The sequence below is a fragment of the Colossoma macropomum genome, unplaced genomic scaffold (assembly GCF_904425465.1).
Source record: "Colossoma macropomum unplaced genomic scaffold, Colossoma_macropomum, whole genome shotgun sequence".
Lineage (NCBI taxonomy): Eukaryota > Metazoa > Chordata > Actinopteri > Characiformes > Serrasalmidae > Colossoma > Colossoma macropomum.
The window spans coordinates 27,816,911-27,840,695 of record NW_023494793.1 but is presented as its reverse complement, the minus strand read 5'-3'; the positions used below and the strand labels follow the sequence as shown (position 1 = coordinate 27,840,695).

The 23,785-nt window shown below is 39.2% G+C and overlaps 2 protein-coding genes and 1 long non-coding RNA gene across 3 annotated transcripts; 1 reads left to right on the top strand and 2 right to left on the bottom strand.

The window, feature by feature from the left end:
- The first annotated feature begins 6,371 nt into the window (after positions 1 to 6,371).
- Positions 6,372 to 11,670, top strand: LOC118814080 (rhamnose-binding lectin-like). Its single transcript, XM_036579742.1, has 11 exons — positions 6,372 to 6,402; positions 6,686 to 6,721; positions 6,852 to 6,896; positions 8,918 to 9,047; positions 9,886 to 9,995; positions 10,375 to 10,419; positions 10,536 to 10,671; positions 10,772 to 10,887; positions 11,142 to 11,186; positions 11,322 to 11,457; positions 11,556 to 11,670. The coding sequence occupies exons 1-11, from the start codon at positions 6,372 to 6,374 to the stop codon at positions 11,668 to 11,670; spliced, it is 945 nt and encodes a 314-aa protein (XP_036435635.1).
- A 2,150-nt stretch (positions 11,671 to 13,820) lies between these two features.
- Positions 13,821 to 14,431, bottom strand: LOC118812935. Its single transcript, XR_005007595.1, has 3 exons — positions 14,248 to 14,431; positions 14,135 to 14,152; positions 13,821 to 13,950 (listed from the first exon to the last, which is right to left on the bottom strand). It is a non-coding gene; the product is annotated as an uncharacterized LOC118812935 (long non-coding RNA).
- Positions 14,432 to 14,713: 282 nt separating this feature from the next.
- On the bottom strand, positions 14,714 to 18,487 carry LOC118814079. The gene is made up of 14 exons (XM_036579740.1): positions 18,302 to 18,487; positions 18,152 to 18,220; positions 17,319 to 17,423; positions 17,124 to 17,222; positions 16,968 to 17,012; positions 16,803 to 16,883; positions 16,561 to 16,680; positions 16,418 to 16,464; positions 16,235 to 16,304; positions 16,049 to 16,135; positions 15,855 to 15,953; positions 15,690 to 15,773; positions 15,350 to 15,454; positions 14,714 to 15,212 (listed from the first exon to the last, which is right to left on the bottom strand). Exons 1-14 carry the CDS (start codon positions 18,485 to 18,487, stop codon positions 15,057 to 15,059), a joined length of 1,353 nt encoding a protein of 450 aa, XP_036435633.1. The 3' UTR covers positions 14,714 to 15,056.
- Positions 18,488 to 23,785: the final 5,298 nt, after the last annotated feature.

The window sequence follows — 23,785 nt, the reverse complement described above, 5'->3', positions numbered from 1 at the left end:
AGCTAAGGTGTGGAAATAACTACTGAAAATAGTTGAGGCCTATACTCTCCCTTGCTTTGCTGCAGAATCAGAGCAAGCTTAACACCTCTGCTAGAAAAGAATGACTGGTGACCAGCAAAAAACAGTAGTGTTATGGAGTGTTTGGAATAAAGGGAACCAGGGAGAGCAAAACTGTGGTGAATCAGTTGGTGGCGCTGTTTCAGTAACAGACTTCTCATAATTGGACCACAACAGGCAGCACTTGGTTGGACAGACTGTCTTTGCACTAGACAATACATCTAAAGCTGAAATTCACCAAAAACACAAAATGCCTAGGAAATATTTTAACACCTATACATTTAAATAACTAACATTTTAAAGAAATAAAGTGCTAAAAATGCTTTTTATACACAACTGACACTGCATAAAGTTGATAAATATTTTCCAAGAATTAAAATGAATTGTTAACAGAGGCAAAATAAAACAAAACAGTACTTTGACTACAGGGCGGCAGTGTCACAGCAGGGAACAAGAGGAACGGTGAATGTACATACTGCCACCTACTGGTTCTAACTGTTGATAACGCCACCTTGTAAAACCCCACTTTTAAAAGACCAGAGCAGTGGTGTTATGCACTACGCTATATGGGTCATTCTCCATTTGGAGTGGGAATTCAGGTGGATGCATTTTTTTACAAATACATTTGTTTAATCCCAAAACTAAATAATCTTAATATGTCCATTAACATGGATGGACAGCTGTTCAGCTAAGCAAAGAAACACACAAGCTTTGGGTCACAAAGAAGGACTTTTGACCACAAGTGTGCAAAGTCACACCACTCATCATGTCTGATGATAAGGGACTGATGAGTGTAGAACACCTCCGTCACCTGTAGAACACATACTCAGGACATAGTGTCTTGTGCTCAGATGTAGTTCAATGTATGAGCGACAGATGTGCTTGTGTCTTCTAGAAAATGCTCAGGTTACCTGAACACCACCAGATGTTTTAGGGACGTGGTGGTCTGTGAATGCGCAGGAAGCCACTCGAGTCAGGAGACCCTCAACACATTAAAAAAGACACAGCATGTTATCATGAGAGTCAAGTTGTGAGAGAACTTGAACATACCTGACCTGAACATAAACATGGCTGAAACGTCTTACCTCAGCGAGGGTGATCCGTGCCGCTGATGCATACCAAATGGGGCACTGTGAGAGAAATTCAAGTCTTTATATAATAATATGAAGATTAATCCTAACAATGTTTACCATATACAACAATGCTAATGGAGATGACTACAACAGGGAGATCTGTTCTACCTGAGAAGATGACATGAAGAAGGATCCAACATGAATAGGTCACTGCCCTCCGCATCAGCAGAACATAGTGCCGCCTGACACAGGTTTAGCAGTAAAAGACATCGACACCAAATAGTGTAAAAGAAAAGTGTGCAACATCAGGAAGCATCCCTGATGGACCTTTGACCCCTAAATGGTCAGGATCTGCCGGCAACCCCAAAGTTTGGCTTCATCACTTAAGAACAGCTCAGCCAGTTTGTACTGTAGATACTGAGTAATGAGTCTTAGTTTGTAATAAGCCTGTGATTTTAGGTGGTTAAACTTTCTCATTGAACTGCTTACCTCAGCCTTACTATACATTTTCATTTGTTGCACTTTACCTTCCACACTCTGCCACTAATTTACTCAGAACATTCTCACTCACTTTAATCTGTACATGGTCTGCAGTTTTATTATTTCTTTTGGTTTGTGTTACAGAAGTACTATTGTTAATTAACAGTGCACTGAAAAAAAACAAGCACAACTATTACTGTAGCTGTGGACCAGCTGGTCAGTTTTCTCTGGTGGCCTGTGCTTAATGGTGGCACAGTTGTGTAGTTTTTTGTATAGCGTTTGCCTAGTTTGTCTGTATTGATTGCATTTATTGTCTGTCTGCACTGATGTCTGCTGCTGTTCTGTGTTTAAATGTAGCACCGTGTTCTGGAGAAACTACATTTCTTATCTCTCTTAATACATCTGTGATGAGAAGAAATGACAATAAAGCTTACTTTGACTTTGAAAACACTAGTGTCCCAGTCTCAGTACATGATAAGGACCATAAACTCAATATTAGCTTTCCCGGCTCTAGACATACTGGCACCTAAATAAATGAAAAAGACAAATAAAATTATCAGTGCATCTTGAGATCCTTGAAAACTGTGCAGCTGCCCATAACAAGGCAACACCCTTGGAAAGTCAAATGATGAAAGTCTATGATTTTTACTGATAATGCAAATAAACCTATGTTTTGTCTCTTAAACCCTCCACCATTGACTATTGAAGCAAAACTGCAGAAATTATAGTAATTAAGCAGAAACATGTTTTCCAAGTCATGAAGAGAATCAACACCACACAAACAAACCACATGCCAATTTCTTTTTTGTCTCTTAGGGTGATGCACACTAAGCTGCGTTATATGTATGAAATGTTCACATGATTTTGGAAAGTTTCTCATCTGAACTTTTCTGTCCACCTTAAATAGTTCAGCACTTACATTCTGGCGCACGTACAGGTGCAGCTCACTACTGCAGGATTTAAGTTGGTACATGAATTCGAATGAGAAACTGGTGAAAAGCTTTGTTGCAGTGACCATAGTCATTCCTGGTTCAATTCATACAACGCCTTTCACAAACCCAAGGACTCTTTACAAAGAGAAGGGAAAAACTGACAGTAGGCGGTAAAAAAAGATGAGGGTAGATAGTTTTCTGTTTCTAAATAATAATAATAATAATAATAATAATAATAATAACCACTGTTTTCATTAGGCCCTGTGATGGACTGGTGACCTATCCAGGGTGTCTCCTGCCTTCCACCCAATGACTGATGGGATAGACTCCAGCCCCCCCCCCGCGCGACCCAGAAGGATAAACGGCTTAGAAGATGTGTGTGTGTGTTTTCATTTGCCACCCCAATAAATTCACTGTGTCTAACCTGGCCACCCCATTGTGAAAGTTCTGCCTACCGCCTGCACACAACAGTCTTAAAATGGTGCAATAAAAAAACAGTGAGAGGCATTTCTGCAGGCAGATAACAGAGGTCAATGGAGAGTGGCCAGATTGCTTCAAACTGACAGAAGAGTCATTCAGATAGCCACTCTGTACAATTGTGTTCAGCAGAAAAGCATCTCAGAATGCACGTCGAACCTTAAGGCAGATGGTCTACAACAGCAAGAGACCACATCGTTTTCCACTTCTGTCAGCCAGGAACAGAAAGCTGAGGCTGCAGAGGGCAAAGGCTCACCAAAACTGGACAGTTGATGACTGGAAAAACATAGCCTCTCTGTTTCTGCTGAGGCAAACAGATGGTAGGATCAGAATTTGATGCCAACAGCATGAATCCATGGACCCAACCTGCCTTGTGTCAACAGTCCAGGCTGGTGGAGGTGGTCAATCACCGCTTGAATGCCACAGCCTATTTGAGTATTGTTGCCGATCATGTGCATCCCTTCACGGCCACCTTTTACCCACGCTCTAATGGCTGCATCCAGCATGATAATGTCACAAAGCAAAAGTCATCTCAAACTGCTTTAGTATACTTGACAATGAGTTCCTAGTCACTGAATCTGAATCCAGTAGAACATCTTTGGAATGTTCTGGAGATTCGCATCATGAAAGTGCACCTAAAAAATCAGCAGGTATTGCATGATGCAATAATGTCAGCATAACCCACAATCCCAAGGAAACATCTTATGGAACACAAAGAATTGAGGCTGTTTTGAGAGCAAAAGGAGGCTCTACCCAGTATTAGTATAGTGTTCTGTGCTGTGAAGGTCAGTATGAAACATCAGTGTACAGCAGTATGAACTTAGCAATAAACATAGATTTACATACACCACAAACAGCAATCATTGTGCCAATCATTACACCAGAAATGTATTTCATAAATGTTTGTCCAATTGAAATGAACATATTTTGCTTGCTATATTGTGATGTAACTTATTCAGTTAATTCTTAATATTTTAAATTGTTAATATTTTTATTTGGTTTCAATAATCTCTTTTTAACAAAAAAGGCCTTTTTCCTTCTTGAAGGAAAATGAAACAGCCCTGCCCCTCGTTTGATGTTGCTATGTAGGACACTTTTTTTCTGTGAGTGGGTCTGTATATCCAGGCCTGACCTCTAGAGCCTCAGGCAGCCCAGCAGATCTCACAATAATGTTGGTTTGGAGGGCCCAGGTGAGGTCATCAGTGAAGAGAACGTAGAGAACTTGCTGCTGCTGGCTCTTTTTTTTACTGCAGCTCTATTTGTGTACACTCTCAAAACTGATGTATTAAAACAACACACATTGTGTTATTTTAAAAACATCCATGAGTTCTTTTTAACACAACCCTGTGTTCTCTGCATTAACACAGACAGTGTGTTTAAATTTGTAACACAAACATAATGTGTCCCAGTTATGCTGTGTCTGTGTCTTCTTTGTCAACATATTGTGTACTTTTAGCCTAAATGTACCACAACATTTTAAAAAATACACAAACAGTGCCTCTCTAAAGATAGTTAGTAGCTAACTAGCCTGTAGTTTTTTGCATGGCATGTTCAACTGACTTTTTTCCCAACAAAAAGTTTTTTTCCCTAGCTAACTAGTGTTAGCTTTCCAGCTGGCCCTTTAGTGTCATTCTGAACAATAATAAAAAAATCGCCTCAGTCTTTGCCAGAATTGTGTAGTTACAGCTTGAATTGTGTAGTTACCTAAGTCATTTCTTCATGGTGTTGCTAACATTAGCTAACTTACTTACAAAGCTATCAGCCATCTTTAAAAGCTAAATTAGCTTTCCAGCTAGATACCAAAAGATTTACCTCAATTTAAAGCCAGCTTATGGGGGAATAACTACCTCATGTCAATGCTCAGCAAAACATCAATGATAAAATCTTATTATTAAAAGTTATTCATCCATGACGAGCATTTCGAGAGTTTTAAAGAGCAAATACCCAGTAGTGGAACAAACCTGTTAATTTTCTTTGCACAACGCTCATCCAAATCTTGCTTATGAAAAAATGAAAAGGCAGAATTTCATGAGACAAATTACAGCTCACCAAGCACATAGGATGCAGTCTGTAATGTGAAGGGTCAATAAATTAATGTATGATCTGCTGTATAGTTTTGTGGTTATTTTCCTCCTCATTTTAACACATATTTGACAAATTATATCACAAAATGTCTTCAAAAAGTGACAATACATTAAATGTATTGTTAAATAATGCAGCCTTTTATAATATTTACATACACTATTACAATACTGAATAGGGGGTGGACATGCCTCCTTATTCAGTAACTGTGTGTGGAGATATTCTAAAAATGCTGTTGTTATCTCCTGCTTTATACTTGTGTCATTGCATGTGTCAGTCGTATACTTTCAGTTTTGGAAAAGAAGTGGGCAAAATGTGACCATGAGCCTTTGGTGAGTCTCAAAAAGCGAATAGTGGATGAGGATCCTCTGGGATGTTGAACTTAATCTCTACGTCTCCACTGCAGTACACCACTATGGCACTAAACACCTCAATGTGGATGTCATGTTCTGCTGTCCTCACAACACCTTGATTGACATACATGTCACATACCTCACAAGACCTTCACTGCTACGACTGCTACGACTGATCACCCCAGGCAGAGACTGTCACACTGCCTTAATTGTTCACATATTTACAAAACTTAGTTTACATCCAGAAAGATTGGGACCTTGTTCCCCCATCTTCTTGTTGTGCCTTTGGGCAGGTGGTTATCCCTGACCACTGATGCCCAAGATGTTGCATGTCCTCAATGGGCATCCAGCTGGAGGCAATGTTTATGTAAAGCTTGTGCAATTATAAATATCTTATAAGTCTTGTGCAGGACTGACCAACATCAGCAGAAAGCATTTGGTCTATTATCCAATAAAGAAGATTCATTTTATTAAATACAAGGATTTAGTTTTCCATCAGTAATTTTGATTATTACCATTTGTTCAATATAGATATGGCACTGTTACACATAAGTGCCGTTTGTTAAATAATACTTTATCTATTTATTTATTACGATATAAAATTCAGAAATCCAGAGAAAGTTTTCTCACAACTGTATTCCAACCGTAGACTAGAGTTAAATGGAAACAGAGAGAGTGCTGTAAACGGTGCCTTAACGCAAACATGACAAATGCACACAAGGAACAAAGCTGTTACAGGGAAATTCACAACAGGCTTGTAGAAAGTGTGTTGTGTGTGTTGAACATGTTAAGTCAATGTAAGATCATCCTGATTGTGTAGATTCTTCCTCGAGCATTCTCTTTAAATTCTGATACACTTGAGTGGTACCATCACTTGAAGCCTCAAGCCTTCAACATCTAACATCTCCAGCAGCACAATGTTCTTCCTGAAGCTCTCTCTACTCACCTGTAAGTGTTGTCTGTGCTTGAATGTTGTATGCGAGGTGTGTGATGCTATGCATAACTTTTTCTTCTCAGCAGGAGCACTAGTAAACAAACAGAAGATCAAACTTTGTGTTGGGTGGGTTTAGGTCATTTCCATGTTCTTGAGTGCTGCATGTTTTGATGTTTTTCCTGCTCCCAGTACAGCTTTTAGAACAGGGAATGTCCTCCTGTGCTTTGCAGGAGGACTCCAGTACCAAGACTGGACAGTTTCAGAGAAAACTAAAGTAAACTGCTTTTCTTCTTACAGTGCTGGTTGCAGCTCCAGATTTGCTCGTTACTGCAGGTAAAAAGAAAAAAAAACACCAATAATTCAAATGACCTTAATGCATTCTTATCACTGTGATGACTGTGTAACAAATGTTAAGCACACTGACTTAAGTGCTCAAATATCTATGAATGGGTTATTATTTCAGAGAATGTAATCACCTGTTATGGCAACGTCCAGCACCTCCGCTGTGGTAAGTTCAAATAGTTTATAATCCCCAGCAGCACTAAGCCATACATACATGATATCTGTATAGAAATACTGGTAACACTTTTAAATACTGTTTGCTGATAATTATAGTTAGTAAATTGTCAGCTTACAATTATGAGATTCTGTCTACGTTCAGTGCAGCTCTGAGATACTGAGGGTCAAAGATTTTACTTTCAAAATAGCAAAGCTCTTATATACCACAATTAACTTTCACAGCTAATACTTCTGAATGCTGAACATTTAAGCTTTAAGAATTATAACTTTCTGTCTGTGAATGAACCCAAACTAGAATGGAAACTTCATCAGACTGTTCAAGATTCAAACTTGAACAAACTACATGAACATTAAGTAAATATAAAAGCAGCTGTTTTGTTGTAATACAATGTAGTGCTCTGTTTTACATTCACTTTACTGTCAGATATTTGCACAGGAAAAATGCTCCAAAATGTTAGTTTTTTAATACATATAAATTGTCAGACATCAACGTTAGAAAGAGTCTCTTAAAAATACAAATAGCTTTGTTTGTGCTTCCGCTTCACTGCCACTGTCTCGCTGCAGTTATCTTTAGTGTTTCTGAAATGATATGTTTAAAATGTACTTTTTGGAAATGCTTAAACATTTTTATATAGAAGAATGCATTACTTTCCTAAACACAGAACAGCATAAAACATTATAACACTGCTGTTATGTTTTTGAGCGCTATTGAACTCCAGTTAAAATAAAAAAAAAGGTACTGGATGAGTGGTTAGAAACTATTTTAAGTTGGTTTTTAGCCGTTTAACTCCATTCACTCCCATTCATTGAGGACTCACTCGTGGGCCCCTTTTAGCGTTTAGCAGTCCTGTTTCTGAAATAATGGGAGAGTTTTACCTTCTGCTGATATGATTTATTACTAAATTGTTTAAAAAGTACTCAAGCACATTTATATAGGCATCATAGCCAAAATACTAACCCCTGTAGAGAGTCTATTGCTGAGCATGAGCAAATGGGTAAAACATATTTTGATTGGTTACCCCACATTCATTGGCCGTACTGATGGGCAGACTCAGACAGAACCTTATAACGCTCAGTTAGTGTGCCGTTTTCAAGAAGGAACCTTTAACTTTTTTAAAATACAGACTTTATGACACTTGTTTTTTAAAAGATTCACAAGAGCAACAATAAAGATCACAAAAACATTAAAGAGAAACTTATAATTCTAAGCCCACAAAGTAAGTATGCAGAGCCAAATTACTAGAGCTACATTACCATGTATGTCACTAGTATGTTATTGCTGTCCATTTTACACCTTTTAAATGGGAAAAACAACACAGTCATTTAATGGAAATAACAGTATGCATGTACAGAAAGCTTAGGATAACTCCAGTGTCTGGTAGAAGCACTGTACCTTAAAACTGAACCTGAAACAGTAGCAGAAGCACTCATCTCTAGTAACAGTGACATGCATTATTAATGGCAAATATAAAGATACAAAACCACAATAAAGTTACATTGTCAAAAATTAAGCACATTATGTTTTTGTGTTTTAAAAGAGCCAGTTACGACTCTCCATGAAATATGTAAGACTAAAAAATGATTACTTATTTAACAGTGAACTACGCCAATCATTACTATTATCCGTCATTTACTATTACTTAGTGAGTAATTAACAAGCATAACTCAGTAGTTTATAGTGACACTATGTGTTAATGTAACAATATTTATTCTTCCCTACTCAGCCCCAGCATAGTTACCTAGTTACATAGTCAACAGCATTATAAAGCATTACTGAAATATTTTATTATGGGCCACAACAACACAAAACAGTCTGAAATATTCTGACAATGCTAATAAATCTGAGTTAGAATGCAGACATGCTGAATCTATGAATTGTCACTTATACAGTGAGTGTAAATTTGTATTCTGACACAAAGCAAATGTTTTTAACCGTACAATAAATCATACCTCAATACCGTTCTAATGAGAATTAACTCCATATTTATAGCCATATTTCTTTGTTTTCAGAGACTGGACTAATAAGGGTGAAGTCTGCTATTTATGGCCGTACAGATTGCAGCATTTGTAGCATTGGACGCCCACCAGCCCAAATCCAGAACACCAACTGCTCCATGAAGATTCCTCTGATCTCCAAGAGGTACAGAGTTTTAATACACATTCAGTGTAGAACATATTCACCCCCACAGAGGGCACACAGGGCTGTGCAGTAGGACAGCATTACTTGCTCAAAAAATAAATATTAATTCACTGGTATATGTACCATCTTCTTCATTGTTATTGCCAAGGTTTGCTAAAAAAACCTTGAGAAATAGACAATGAGTACCCCTCATTACTAGAGCTTGATGAGTGGTTTACTTTAATGTAGAAATAGATGCTGTGTTTGTTTTTCAAAATATGTTCACCGTGTAAATGTAGCCTAACTTCGGTGTGTGTGGAGCGGAGCTAAACTGCTGTACGCTGAGCAGGTGGATATGTAAACAAGGTGTTTTTTGTGACCTCACCAAAAATATATAAATAAATAAATAAATAAAAACTGTTTTGTAGATATTTTCCAAATGTTGACTTTATGGCCTGGGGAGTGAATGGTACATTTTGAAACTTTAACAAAAAACATCAAACTCTCACATTTTCAAAAAATGTCAGAAAAATTAGTTTTCCATGATATGGACCCTTTACACACATTGGTAAAAAAAAAACAAAAAACTAATTAAAATACACGTTACAAACAATTGTGTTGTTACTTGTCGCTTCTACAGAATTACAGTTTTAATCTCTAATACCAGATTACACTTGTTTGGTCCCTCTCATGTACAGATTGTGAGCTGTTCAGACTCATTTCTACCAGCAGGGCACAAACACAGCAACCTTTCTTTCTTGTCTAACTGATAACCAGCTGTTTGAGGCCTGCTATTCATTTTAAATGCACATCATATCAAACACTGAGTATCTGTGCCAATACATTTTATCTTAAACAGGTGTGATGGCCACAGAGTGTGTGAGTTTAAGACTGATGTGATCGGAAGCCCTGATCCATGTGTCGGAACTTTCAAGTACTACAACACCACATATGACTGCATCCAAGCCCGTAAGTAGGAGTGACTGTATGTGTGGATTAGTGCAGCGTACACTGAACAAAGCATTTACTTAAAAATGTTTGCTAACAAATTCCACTTAAAAAAATGCCTTTTTAGAGTAAAACCATTAATAGTTTTGAAGAGTTACGTTAAGAATTGTAACGCTAATAGCTGATTAACTTCACTGTTACTTCACTGTATATCCTAATTTTCATAAACATGGTAAGTCAACATGTTTTGAAGAGCTGTAAATTACTGCTTACTAAAACTAATTTTTTACCAAACTAAAACTTAATTATCATATGAGGACACAGGTAGGCTAGATAATGGTGTACAGGTGAATTTACAGCTGAAGAAGAGGTTATGGCACCATTTTAATTTGTTTTTCAGGTGCCAGCGTGACATGTGAGGACGGCTACAGCACACTGGACTGTGGTGAGAACTCCCTCCCTCTGCACCACCTCACTGTTTTATTACTGATTGTTTGATTCCATTTGACCCAATTGAAATTGCAGATGTTACTCAGTAGCTTTAACTGTGTCTCTGTGTAGGAAATGATGTGATTCAGATCTTTAACGCTAATTATGGACGCACTGATAATAAGATCTGCTCAGAGGGACTTCCCAGCTCTTTGACTGTGAACACCAACTGTTACGCTCCTGACACTCTTACTAGTGTGGCCACACGGTAATTTGTGGGAATTTTTTTATGTATTTTGTGTATTGTTTACTGGGTCAGTGATCACTGGTCTAAGAGGCCTTTGTTACTATTTCACATTCAACTAAAGGTGCAATGGAAGGAGCAGCTGCACTGTGCAAGCTTCATACACCATCTTCACAGATCCTTGCATTGGGATTTCCAAGTACCTGGCTGTGTCCTATTTCTGTCTCCCACAGCCTGTTCGTGAGTAACCATTCCTCCCTGCCAGTCACTTCTTCTCCATCTCATTTCCTTCCTCCTGTTAAACGGCTTTATTAAATTCTAATGGATCACTCCAAAACCAACATCAGCAAAGACCATCTTTTCCCAGTTTGTCATCTTCAACGAGGATTATAAGACAACCATGAAATTCTGATCACATTTTTGATGTCAACTGTTCCTCTGAGACTTTAAATATGTAAAAAAATGTACAATTAAGAAATGATTGTCTTCTGCAGAAACCAGTGTGACCTGTGAAGGCGACAATGCTGTACTGACGTGTGGTTCGTACACATCATTTTTATGCTTCTCCATATAATCATGAACATAATCTGCAGTCATGCTTTCTAAGCACTATTTTTCTGTCCACACAAATAAGTTGTATTTTTTTTTCTTTTGCTAACTTCCTCCGATTTCAGGCGCTGGCATTTTAAAAATCCAAGCTGCTAACTATGGCCGAACTGATTCCACCACATGCATAACTGGACGACCCGTCAATCAGATCACCAAGAACGACTGCTACGCAACCAGCACTCTAGCTGAAGTAATAAACAGGTGAGTTGAACTACATTTCAGTGTTACAGTGTGTACTTGAACATCACTGTTTTCTGTGAGGAGAGTTTGAATTAAAACAAATCTTTCTTTCTCTGCAGATGTGAAGGCAAGACCACCTGCACAGTCCCTGCCACAAACGGTGTATTCTCTGACCCCTGTGTCTATACTTACAAGTTCCTGACCATCGTGTATTCCTGTGTGGTTTCACCGTAAGTCTCATTTTGTTCTAATCCGGCTCTCTACTTTACAACCATCAGTGCTTGACTTTGTGCAAGTGAGGTGCCATTTACAGATAAAGGGTAAAAAGGGAATAGTGTGACCTCTATGGGCTGGAATTGAGCTGTAAATGTAAGAACATGTTGAAGGCAGAACAATCTGCATAATTGTTTCATAAGAATTAGCAAAAACTAAATTAGGGAGAGGATTTTAGAAAATGTTCCCTGCTAGAAAATAAGCATAGGTCACCAGCAGAACCAGCACTTGTATGCTAGTTAAGCAGCATGACCAGCTAAACCAACAGCAGACCAGCATAAATCAGCATAAACTGTCGTAGACCATCATGGAATTCACATGGAAAAAAAACAGCGTAGTCCAGCATTAATTCCCTGCATACCTATACAGTTTATTGTATAAAATATTTTTATACATGACATTATTTAGCTGTATAAGGCTGGGATATGGGAAACCTAGGTTAATACGGCTAATTAATAATTACATTCAGATAATAATCACATTCAGATTTCTTTCTCTCTTTTGAGTGTGTCATCGCACAAGCTGTACACAGGCAAAACTGAATAGATATCATAATCACCACATGTGAGAAACAAGCCGAGTCATCAGAGCATCACTCACCAGAAGTGAAAAAACTGTACTGTAATAATCAGATCATCATAAGAGGGATGTACCTTTAATATCTGCGTTCTTTGTGAGATGAAGACGCGTTAGCAAGGATGCAGTTACTCGTGATCTCACCTTGCAGATTATGCTTCAGAAGACTTATTATGTCAGCTCATCTCTAAACACAACCTGACTCTGATTCTGTCTCAGTCTGTCTCTCTGACTGTCTTTCATTATGTTTGCACATGTATTAACTGAGAGGATGACAGACTGCTTGACTGCTTCAATTTCAAATAAAGTAAAAATGAATGTCTAATTCTGTATAAAGTAATTATTATGACTACCAGAGGAATGTATCACAGTAAAGGAAATCAAAACATCATGAATGGCTGTTGCTAATGAATTTAATGGTGGAACTGTACTGTATGGGTATCAGTGAATTTACACCGTTTGGAAGCTGTGAATATCAGGGCTATTGTCTCTAGAGGTTGATATCTATGGAATTGTTCACAGCAACAGTTAAAGGAACCAGACGCCTGAAGTGTTTAATGCTAAACTGTCAAAACACAGAAACTTTACTTTCACTCAGTGTACAGTATAAAGTGCATGTTGAATGTTGAACCACACGTTCTTTCTTCTTGCTGATATTGACTGCTCTCTGTTTCCTCACAGGACAACTCGAGGGATTCCAGCTTGCTCTTAATTTCCTCCGTCTTTCTGAAAAGGAATCAAATTTGGTTTTAATCACATGCTCCTGCAATAGATTTTTGATTTCATGCTACTTGCATGCATATTAAATATATGAAATGATTACTGTAATCATTTTATTTTCGGGCCTTACTTGCTTTTTATATGTAATCAATCATTTCTTCCCAAGATAAATTCTTTATTAAAGACTGTGCAGTGATTGCATTATTTTAATCACAGTCATTAAAAATAATTGCATTAACAGCATTGTTGTTTTCTGTTCAGTGCTTTACTCTCTGTGGCTTCTCTGAGGGTCTGTAATAAACACTTGTAGTCTAAACAGCAGCCTGCCTGAAACACTGATTAAATACTTTTCAAAATCCACATTTAACACTCAGCTTATAAGTCCGCATTTGACACTACTTTTTAAACTACATCTAAAATTTAAGACTGATTCAGAAAAATATCTCTTGTCTATAATCTGATCGCATGGGCGGATGTTTCATTTCACTGTTGGGGAACAATTAACAAAAAAAATTCTCCAGAGCAGTTCCTGAAGGAGACACCAAAGGGGGGTCGGGGCATAGATATAAATACACAGATGCTGTGTTGTCTGTTGTTCTTTATCTGTGGCTGTACGTCTTGGAATGGTCAAGATCCGCTTGTAAACAAATACTGAGGTATAATGAGTTCTCATTATTTAACTGGCTCTAACTTCATAACCGATTTTGTTATGATTTTCAGACATAGCCTAATGTAGTATAGTATAATAATGAATATAGTAAAATGTGTTAAAGTTGATTTAGTGGATCATTTACTTACGGGTGGTGGTGGTGGAGACAAGTCAGTCCAACAGAATTGATGCCCTACTGGACTGACTGGTATTCGCTAATAGATGGTATAATAACATGGAGGACATCACTGGTCAGGGTTCCCTAGTGTGCAGCATCAAATGACAAGCAGCAACCACTGCAAATACAGAGACAAAGAGCTGAGGCACCACATTATACATATAAAACATGCTACATATTTACTGGAGCATTTATCTAAAAGCCTTCATCATTTTTTTCAGTATTAATGCCATTTAATACTTTTAATGACAATTTTATACTGACAGTGTTATAATATCAAATGGTCTAATACTCCGATGTACCTGTGTTTTGGCTCAAACCTAAAAAACAGAAAAACAGAAAAACAGACTCATTGTTAAATAATATCTAATACATAGTCCTTTTATAGAGGATATTTAAATTGTACAGGACTCACAACACATCTGACACCATACAAGACGACTGCAGATCCAGTGGAAACCTGCAAAGAAACAGTGAAAGAGTGGAGAGAGAAAGCAAACATTTAAAATACAAAATGCTAATATCATGTAACAAAAAAAACGCTTAACAATAGAAAGCAAACTGAAATGAACCTTACTTTGCCTTACCTCATATAACAAAAACACACAAATACAACTAAAACAGCTCTTATACAAAACTGATTAAAATACTAATAATACATTTATTTACAGTGAACAGTCTTAAAGGGCCCATATCATGATAACTGAATGAAAGAGTTTGATGTAGTACAGTTAGTTTTAAAATGTACCATTCACTTCCCAGTCCAGACGGTCCATTTATATAAACTACAGTGAAAAAACAGCCTGATTTTAAATCATCGTATCTGCGATTTCACAATAAACAACACATTTATATACATGTGCCTGTTCAGCCTACAGCAGTTTAGTCCTGCCCAATTTACGCTAAAGTTAAGAAGCATTTCAGACAGACTGCTTTTGAACTAGGCACAATAGGAAGAAGCCAATCTGAAGAGAGTTCATTTACATATATCTGTCTTAAAGGCAAAGTAACAAAAAAAGCCTGTTTAATTCTACTGGACAAAGGGAGGTTTGAAAATGGTAATGCAGAAATGAAATTTGGCACAGAAATTTTAAAAGTGGAAAAATGTAGGATATGGGCTCTTTAAGGAGTCTTAACATAAAATATATTTAAGTAAAACATTAATATTAATGGTGAAAAAGAGATAGTAGGGAAGGGAAGGAGGGATGAAATCTGAAAAGGAATTTAAAAGAGTTCTGGCTCGATGTTCTTCAGCCTGTCCAAGAGCTCGTCAAACTGGTCCACAACCAAGTTCCACACAGCTTCGGCCACAGACTCAGGATGCTCATACACAGACTCCCCCAGGGCAAAGATGTCCTCCAGGAGGCGCATCATCGCATTCTGAGACACAGAGAACAGAGATGGTTATTAAATGAGGAAAACAAAACGTGTCAAAACAAATTCTCATCATTTCTGCTCTGAATGTCTGGAGGAGAGTTGTGATGTTCACTTGTGTTGTGATGGATTCTGAGTTTTACCTGGATCATGAGTCTGTATTGCTCGGCTCTGGGTCTGCTCTGCTCGGTGGACGCAGAGAAAGAAGAGATCATGACCAACAGATGGTCAAGAAATCCTCCTGGCATCTGCAACAATGTGAGAAATGAAAAAGAAATGAGCACTGCTGGTTAGTTCCTCTGGACACTTATGTATCAACCCCCTTCTAGATTAAAGTTTTTGGTTGGATAATTTACTGAAATTGACCTAAAGACACCAGGATGCTGCCGCTAAATCAGCATTCTGTTGCTCCGTACTGTCTAAACCCTGATCTCTAGGACACAACACACACATTCCACTCTGAAAACTGTCAAGATTTCTTACTGGACAGATCTGAGGCCTCACTCCACACTGAACTCCGAAGATCACCACTTCATAGACGATGTCTATGAAGTTGAAGTGATGAATCTGAAAGTATAAGGAAACATTAGTGTTACAGAACAGAAGTGACACCACGGTTTAGGTTACAGCCTAGTTAATTGAACTCACCCCAATCTGCGCCAGCTCCACTTCAATTCCTTCACGGCAGGAAGGATCCTGAACCAACGCCAGCAGCCGATCATACGCCTGCTGAAAGGCAGTCAGATCCTGCAGGAAGAAGAAAGGTATTCAAACCAATCATTTAAATCAGATTCTACTAATTTACATGCTTCATTTGTTTTAGATCATGATCATGTAATTACCCTGGCATTCAGAGTGCCGAGGTCACCAAGAATCTTCCTGCCAGTCTCACAGACGTCCTTTCGGCACTCTGCGTTGTTCAGAATGATCTACAGAAATGGAGAAATGGGTGTCAGTAAAGGAATGATGACACATCATTATTTAAAGATTTGAGGTGTGTAAAAGTAGTTCTATGCAGTCCCACTTACAGTGAAGGCCTGGCGCAGAGCGATCAGTTTAAGAGGAAAGTTGTCAATCCTCTTAATCCGTGTGTAGGCACTGTGGAAAAGGAGTACATTTTGCATTTGCACATTAACCAAATATCTTTCAGTCAAAATGAACACCAAGATTCCAATTAATAAGAAAAGGATTAAAGCTGATGTGGTACTCACTGCAAAGCAGGCACCTCTCTGTCCACATCTGCACTGCCTCCAGCTGCCTGTAATACCAGCAAAAACGTTGAATACCAAATGTTAAACATCTGTTACAGCTATAAAGAACTTATTACACCCAATAACAGAAGTGAGTTAGTTACCTCAGGAGTATCCTGAGGCTCTGGTTCACAGAGAAGGACTTCTGACCACGAGCGTGCAAAGTCACGCCACTCATCATGTCCGATGATAAGGGACTGATGAGTGTAGAACACCTCCGTCACCTGTGGAACACATACTCAGGGCATAGTGTCTTGTGCTCGGATGTAGTTCAGTGTATGAGCTTTTCAGGGAACGTTCTACAACAACAGACGTGTTGGTATCTACTAGAACATGCTTAGGTTACCTGAACACCACCAGATGTTTTAGGGACATGGTGCTCGGTGAATGCACAGGAAGCCACTCGAGTCAGGAGACCCTCAACGCGCTAATAAGACACTGCAGGTTATTACGCGCGTCAAGTTGTGAGAGAAGGCCAGACTTGAACATAAACATGGCTGAAACGTCTTACCTCAGCGAGGGTGATCCGTGCCGCTGATGCGTACCAAATGGGGCACTGTGAGAGAAATTCAAGTCTTTATATAATAATATGAAGAATAATCCTAACAATGTTTACCATATACAACAATGCTAATGGAGATGACTACAACAGGGAGATCTGTTCTACCTGAGAAGATGACATGAAGAAATCGTTGGTGAGGATCCACCATGAATACGTCACTGCCCCCCGCATCAACAGCACATAGTGCCGCCTGACACAGATCCTCTGAAAAATACACACACATGCAAATGAGAGACTCTGAAGCTGCAGATATGAGTAACAATACCAAACGTGTTCTTGAACAGAGGCAGAAGTGCATACCTGCTGGTCGCGGTTGTGCCAGGATACGTAAGAGAAGCGCAGAGTCCAGAATGAACTCTGCACGTCCTTTAAGCAGTGCTGCAGGATCAGAAACTGTCTGGGACACTGTAGTGAGATACCATCATAGAAAGCAAGCTATTCAGTAAATTTGTAAGTATTCATCAAAATGTTAACATGAAAGACCTTATTCATTAGTTTGGAATTTGGTATAACCATAATCTTTACGTTAAAGTGCTAATATTCTATGTACGAGGCCCTAATGTGTGTGTGAGGTTATGTACCAGCACCGATCATAATTCATTTTTAATTTTTACATGACCATTTTCCAGCCTTCATCCCATTAAACAGGCTATTCTTGTTATGACTTTAAGACAGCTTTATGTAAATGATCTCTGTGCTCATTGGCTGCCCTGTTGTGTATCTTGTTCAAAAGCCTCTTCAGGTAGACACACTTTTTATAACGTCAGCGTGAATGGGCGGAGCTAAACTGCTGTATGCTGAATATATGCGAACATGTCGGTTTCCATGACATCACAAAAACAATCAATTCAAAAAAGTCTGTTTTAGAGTTTAGTTTCCATATATGGACTGTATGGACTGTATGGACTGGGAGTGAATGGTACATTTTGAAACATAACAATGTTTACAGACCCTTTAAACAGAAAACCACAAACAGGCAGAATAAAGTAACGTTACGATCCACTGAAAGACCTTTAAAAGACGGTTAAACTGTCTCTGTAAACCCTCAAAGAGAAATTTAACATCAGTGAATCCTCTGGACAATGTACAGATACATCCAATTTAAAAGTAAACAACCTCATCGCTTCACTCACCCTGTATACAGTCACAGGTCCACAGTACTGAGGGCTGACCAGCAGCTGCCCGCTGTCCTCAGTGATGACCTACGATGGAAACCTAGATTAGAAACATTAATAAGCTACTTTTAGCAGTGTTAGTTCGTGTGAGTGGAGCTGAATAACTACCTCAGTCTGGACTCTGAGGGTATCGGTGGTCTCCTCCGTCGTCGGTCTCCGCTGTCGATCTCCAAACCTGTAAAAGAAAACATAGTAAGCTCCGGCGGCGGCGGCCGCGGCCCCAGCCACAAACAGCAGGGGGCGCAAGCCGAGCCGAGAGGGAAGAGAGAGGACGCCGGCCAGGGGGGTCTTCATCTCCAGAAGAAGCAGAAGTCTGTCGCGTTTTCTGAGCACAGAAAGAGCCGTTCAGCGCTGGGGGTGTCGGTAAACGACTGAGGATCAACGTTCTTTTCTGACCGTTTTATGTCGCGGGTTGGTTCCATTTCGGGTCACAATGGAGTTTAAACTTCAAAAGGAAACATGTTTATAACGGAGCGTCGCTGCTGCTTCACTGCTGTTAGGAGCCTTCAAGAGCTGACACTGTCATTGATTGAGTTTAGTGGGTTTCTGCATGGACATTAAAGTGATATAAGGGGGATTCCACCATTTCCACCATTTTCCAATTACACGTGCATAATTTAACAGAGTGGTTTGATGTGAAGTGGTTAAATCTGATTTCTTTACAGTGGTGGTGATAGGAACGGGGGATTTGTGTGTCTACAACACGAACATAGCCATTTTACTTACTGTCCACAACCTCCAGTGAACCTACACGTCTTCTGAGTTTTTATATGTAATATTGATGATGGCAAAATAGTGGAAAATCTGAAAAAAACTTTCCTTAGGGGGCTACTTTTGCTTTGTGACACCCTACATACATCCCTCTTTCATGAATAGATTCAAATAAATTGATTACAATACTTTCAGGCCAAAACTTTATCACAAAACTACTGTAAACAATGTCTCAGACATCAGGCCACACATTCATAACCATTTCATTTAATAACTTTCTGTGAGGGAGCTTTTAGAGGTGGATGTGCACGACATGATCAATAATTCAGTATAACAAGTAATATATATATTTTTGTAACTAACATTGCACATTTATTACATATGACGGTGGTAGGGCTGTCCGATACATTCCAAATATCTTCCTATACCTGTGTAAATGCCAGTAGACTACTTATTTCTCCTAGCAGTCTTCCTTTGGTGAGCGTGGGGCTGGCCCGTCAGCAGTTGTCTAACCAAGTGAGCAGTTTAAAAACACGCTTTCAATAACCAGCTGTGGGGCCCAATCACGTTGGCCCCATGCTGAGAGCAACCAATGAAAAATAATAAATTTACATACGTCCAGACGTTTAGTAAATGTCATTCACGGTATGGGCGTTGCTATGCAGCTAGCCATTGTTCTTCATCAGTTGTGGTAGCCACTCATAATAGCAAGGCAATATAATGGGTCAAGTCAAAAACGTAATAAAGTTCAATTTGGTACCCTGCCATTAGAGCAGAAATTAGAGATTAAATGATTGTGACCACACCAGCCAGAGGATTTCAACATCATTCAGTCTAGAAAGGACAGTAACTGCTCCTTCAATCCAGAGAGGTTCAAGAGAAAAACATGGCTAACTGAGTGTAGCTAAAAACACTCTTCTGCTTTCCTTGCCTGCCCTGGTTATGATATTACTTGACTTAATTCATGGATTTGTGGAGAGAAAAGGTTTTGACAAGTTTGCCAAGGTGAACGGTTGTGCATCTTTTCAAGCAGTGACCGTCACTGGTGAGTCATTCTGCATTATTACAGGGCATGTTATTCGTAATCCCCGGAAAGCATGTTTCCCTACTCTCTTATGTTGCTTTGGATATGGTGGTGGTAGTGCAATTGTGTGGAGATGCTTTGCTTCTTCAGGACCTGGGCGACTTGACATAAATGACGGAACCATGAATTCGGCTCTAACACAAAATCCTGCAGGAGAATGTGCGTTCAGCAGTTTGTGATCTAAAACTCAAGCAGTAAGACGATGATCCATCTCTGAAAGGCTCAAAAAAAGGCTGTTTCAGTTTGCTCACTAGTTCTGTGTGTAGTGAATCAGTTCATAGTAAATACAAATTTGGGCAATGGCTCAAAAGCCCTCAGTGTGGCTGAATTAAAGCAATTCTGCAAAGAAGAGCCAAAGTTCCTCCACAGCCATCTGCAGTTACAGGAAGCGTTTGGTTGTAGTTGTTGCTGCTAAAAGTGGCACACAGCACTGTTTTCTTTAATAGACAAAATAATCAAAAACAGTGATCAAAAACATGATTTGAGTGATCAAATGAGTGATCAAAAACAGTGTTGTGTTCTTATGTTCTCTGTGTCTTATTTTACACTTTGTATGAGGATCTGGAACTGTGTAACAATAATGCAAGGGGAGCAAATAATTTTTTTAAGGCTCTGTAAAGGTTCTCATTTTTCTTGACAGTTTAAAAATAGACTTCAACAGAAAAATGTTTCACATGACTTACATATGATTTATATGATTTTATGTGTCCTAGTTGTTTCACAGACAATAAGCCCAATAAACAAGAGTCCAGAAATATATTTTCTCACATTTCCCAGCAGGCTCAGCATTTATTAAATGTAAGGAATTCCATTCCATTTTCTGTTTGTTCAAATAACCATTTTTCGTTTCTTTGTGTTTGTTTTATTTTGCTCACTACCAGAATAAGAAGTATTTGGAGGTTTTATCATTTGGCCAGTGACAATTTCATGCCAGAAAGTTCTGCTATGTTAGCCAGGGAGCAAGAAAACGCAGAGAGCTGAACCAGCATCAAATTTTGGGCTTTTCAGAGGAGGTCTGCCTGAACAGCAGAGTGAGTGAAGAAACCCTTTGAACAAGCTTGTGTATGTGGTTCCTCTGCCAGCCCAGCTGTCCAACCCAGAGATCTCCGGACTCCAGAAGGACCATGTAACTGGATTTTCCCCAGTTCCTCGTTGCTGAAAACCTTGGCTGACCACAACTCCCCAAGAAAGGGGTCCAGTGTAACTGCAGGTTTTCATTCCAAACAAACAAGAATAAAACATGACTCCACATGTTTAATCAGTCAAGTCCTTAACAGCTGTTAGCATGTGTGCTACTGCTTTCTTGGAAAGCAAGCCCACAGTCACACCAGCATAAGTTGACCCAGATGGGACTCGAACCCACAATCCTCAGCTCAGAAGGCTGAGGCATGTAAAGTGTCAATCATCAATTCACACTACTTACTCATTCTTTATGGGTGTCCAGTCCTGGCCCTAGAGATCTACCGCCCTGAAGAGTTCAGATCCAACTCTCCTGTCTATATTGTTCAGGTGCCGACTAAATGGACCGTTATTACCTGGATTGAGTATGTTAGATTAGGGGTGGAGTTCAACTTTAAGCAGGACTAGGATTAGAGACCCCTGCCTTATATACTACCTCCATTATTGGTTTCGACTTAACGAGGTGAGGGTGTGACATAAACCAATAAATAAATGCACTCACTTTACAGTGAATATACTGCACCACAAGTTTCACAGTCAATAATGATAAATAACATGTCTATAAATCATGCTATTTACCACAGCTACTGGTAAAAGCTTTTATGTGCCAGCTAGGAATCAAACCCAGATCACAAAGAATGAGAATCTTGCATGATTCCACTATATCATTGGCACACATATAGAGTGTAAGCAGATGACATCATTTGCACAAGGGTGGCTCAAATCTACTGCTGCTGATTTTGAGCTTTGTAGAGTATAGCATGAATGTGAATCTGTGGTTTCTGAAAAGCTTAATCAACAGTCTTGAAAAGATGTGTTACTCATGCAGTATGACTTGGGGAAGGCCTACTCATGCACATCTGTGTAGGTATGTCCAGCCTTGTTCGCAAGGGGTGCAGGTTTTCATTCCAAACAAACAAGAGCAAAATCTTCCACATGTTTAGTCAGTCAAGCTGAGTCTTTAAAAGCTGTTAATGTTTGCCGTTGCTGTCTTGGAAAGCAAGCCTATACTCACACCAGCCTTTTGTGGATGAGGCTGGACACCCCTACTTAAAGGCCTGAAAGCCTACAGCTTAGCGGGTAAGACCCAACAATCACAAAGCTTTCTTGTCTTTATGGGTATAAGTTGACCCAGATGGGACTTGAACCCACAACCCTTAGCTCCAAAGGCTGATGCCTTATCCATCGGGACACTGGGCCTACAGGATCCTGGCTCTCTCTATATATGAAAATGGTCATGTAACGTGTCAATTATCAATTCACACTATTTTCTCATTCTTCATGTCAGGACTGCCCAGTCCTAGTCCTGGTCCTGGAAATCTACCACCCTGAAGAGTTCAGACCCAGTCTGTGATATTCAGATGCCACTGAAGACCTTTATTACCTGGAACAAGTATGTTAACTTAGGAATGGAGTTAAACTTTACAGAATGGAAGATAAGCAGGACCAGGCCTGGGCACCCCTGCTTTATGTCCTACTGGTATGATGAAGACCTACATGTGTGTCGATAAGGGGCTATCAATTGTAGGCGTCTACATGAATTCCTGCCTTGACAGCGAGTTCAATACATGCATTGGGTGTGTTTGCACTTCTTCAAATTAAGAAATATGACACAAATGTGCATCATAGCAAATGGTAAAATACTACAGCAGTGTGAAGGATAAACAGCAATTTTGTTTAAAATTGCCTTGTTACCCACTACTTGTCTTCCTCCGTTTGTGCACTGCAGAACCGAGATATAACATCCACCACTGACTGTTGAACACTTACCTAACACAGGTGTGAATTAATCCAATAAAATTAACAAATTTCTAATAAAAAAAAAATATTGAACATGTTTATGTAGTGTTTTCTATTCTTTGAAATGAATGTGTGAATGTTTCTTTACCGAACCCCAACAACCCCACAGACACAAGAGACCCATTTCATTTGATCTGCCATGATAACATGTTTGTGACCATCCTCTAACAGCATGTGTCTGGCCATTCCCAAGCAGATGGGTGAAAGTGCAGGAATGTAGCAGTTAATCTGAGAAAGAGTGATTGCAAATTGTGTCTCTGCTAACTCTACCATCTCTGTGGTCAGCTACATGGAGGTGATGTTCCTCTTCATATATTTGTGGTATGGCAGGGTGTCACTCTCATCTGATGGAGGCAATGCTGTGCAATACCACACATGCCATTATAATGTCGCATGCCCTCTCTGGGGTGACCCTGAGCTTTCCTATGGTCATTTCAACCGCTGCTCTGGTTCTACAGTGGGCAAGGTGGCAGCTTGACTTTGGTCCAAGCTCAGGATCAAGGTATGGTGTCATCAGGTGGGGCAGGCAGGTATCCTGTGTCTGTAAGGAGGGGGCCGTCAGGAGTTGCAGTAATTTAATATCATGCAACATTACACTGAATGTAAACCATACTTCTAGCAAAAGTGCCACAGGCCTATCCTGATCAAATTTCTTGCATATTGTAGACTCCAGAAAATTTTGTGGGTCATGAAGACTCATCATTTGTGATGATGTGGGTAGCATCACATATGATGTTGATGGAGGAAAACAACAGTGAGTTGTAGTACATTATAAATTTTTATTGAAGGTTATAATGGTTATTACCTGTACATCAGTG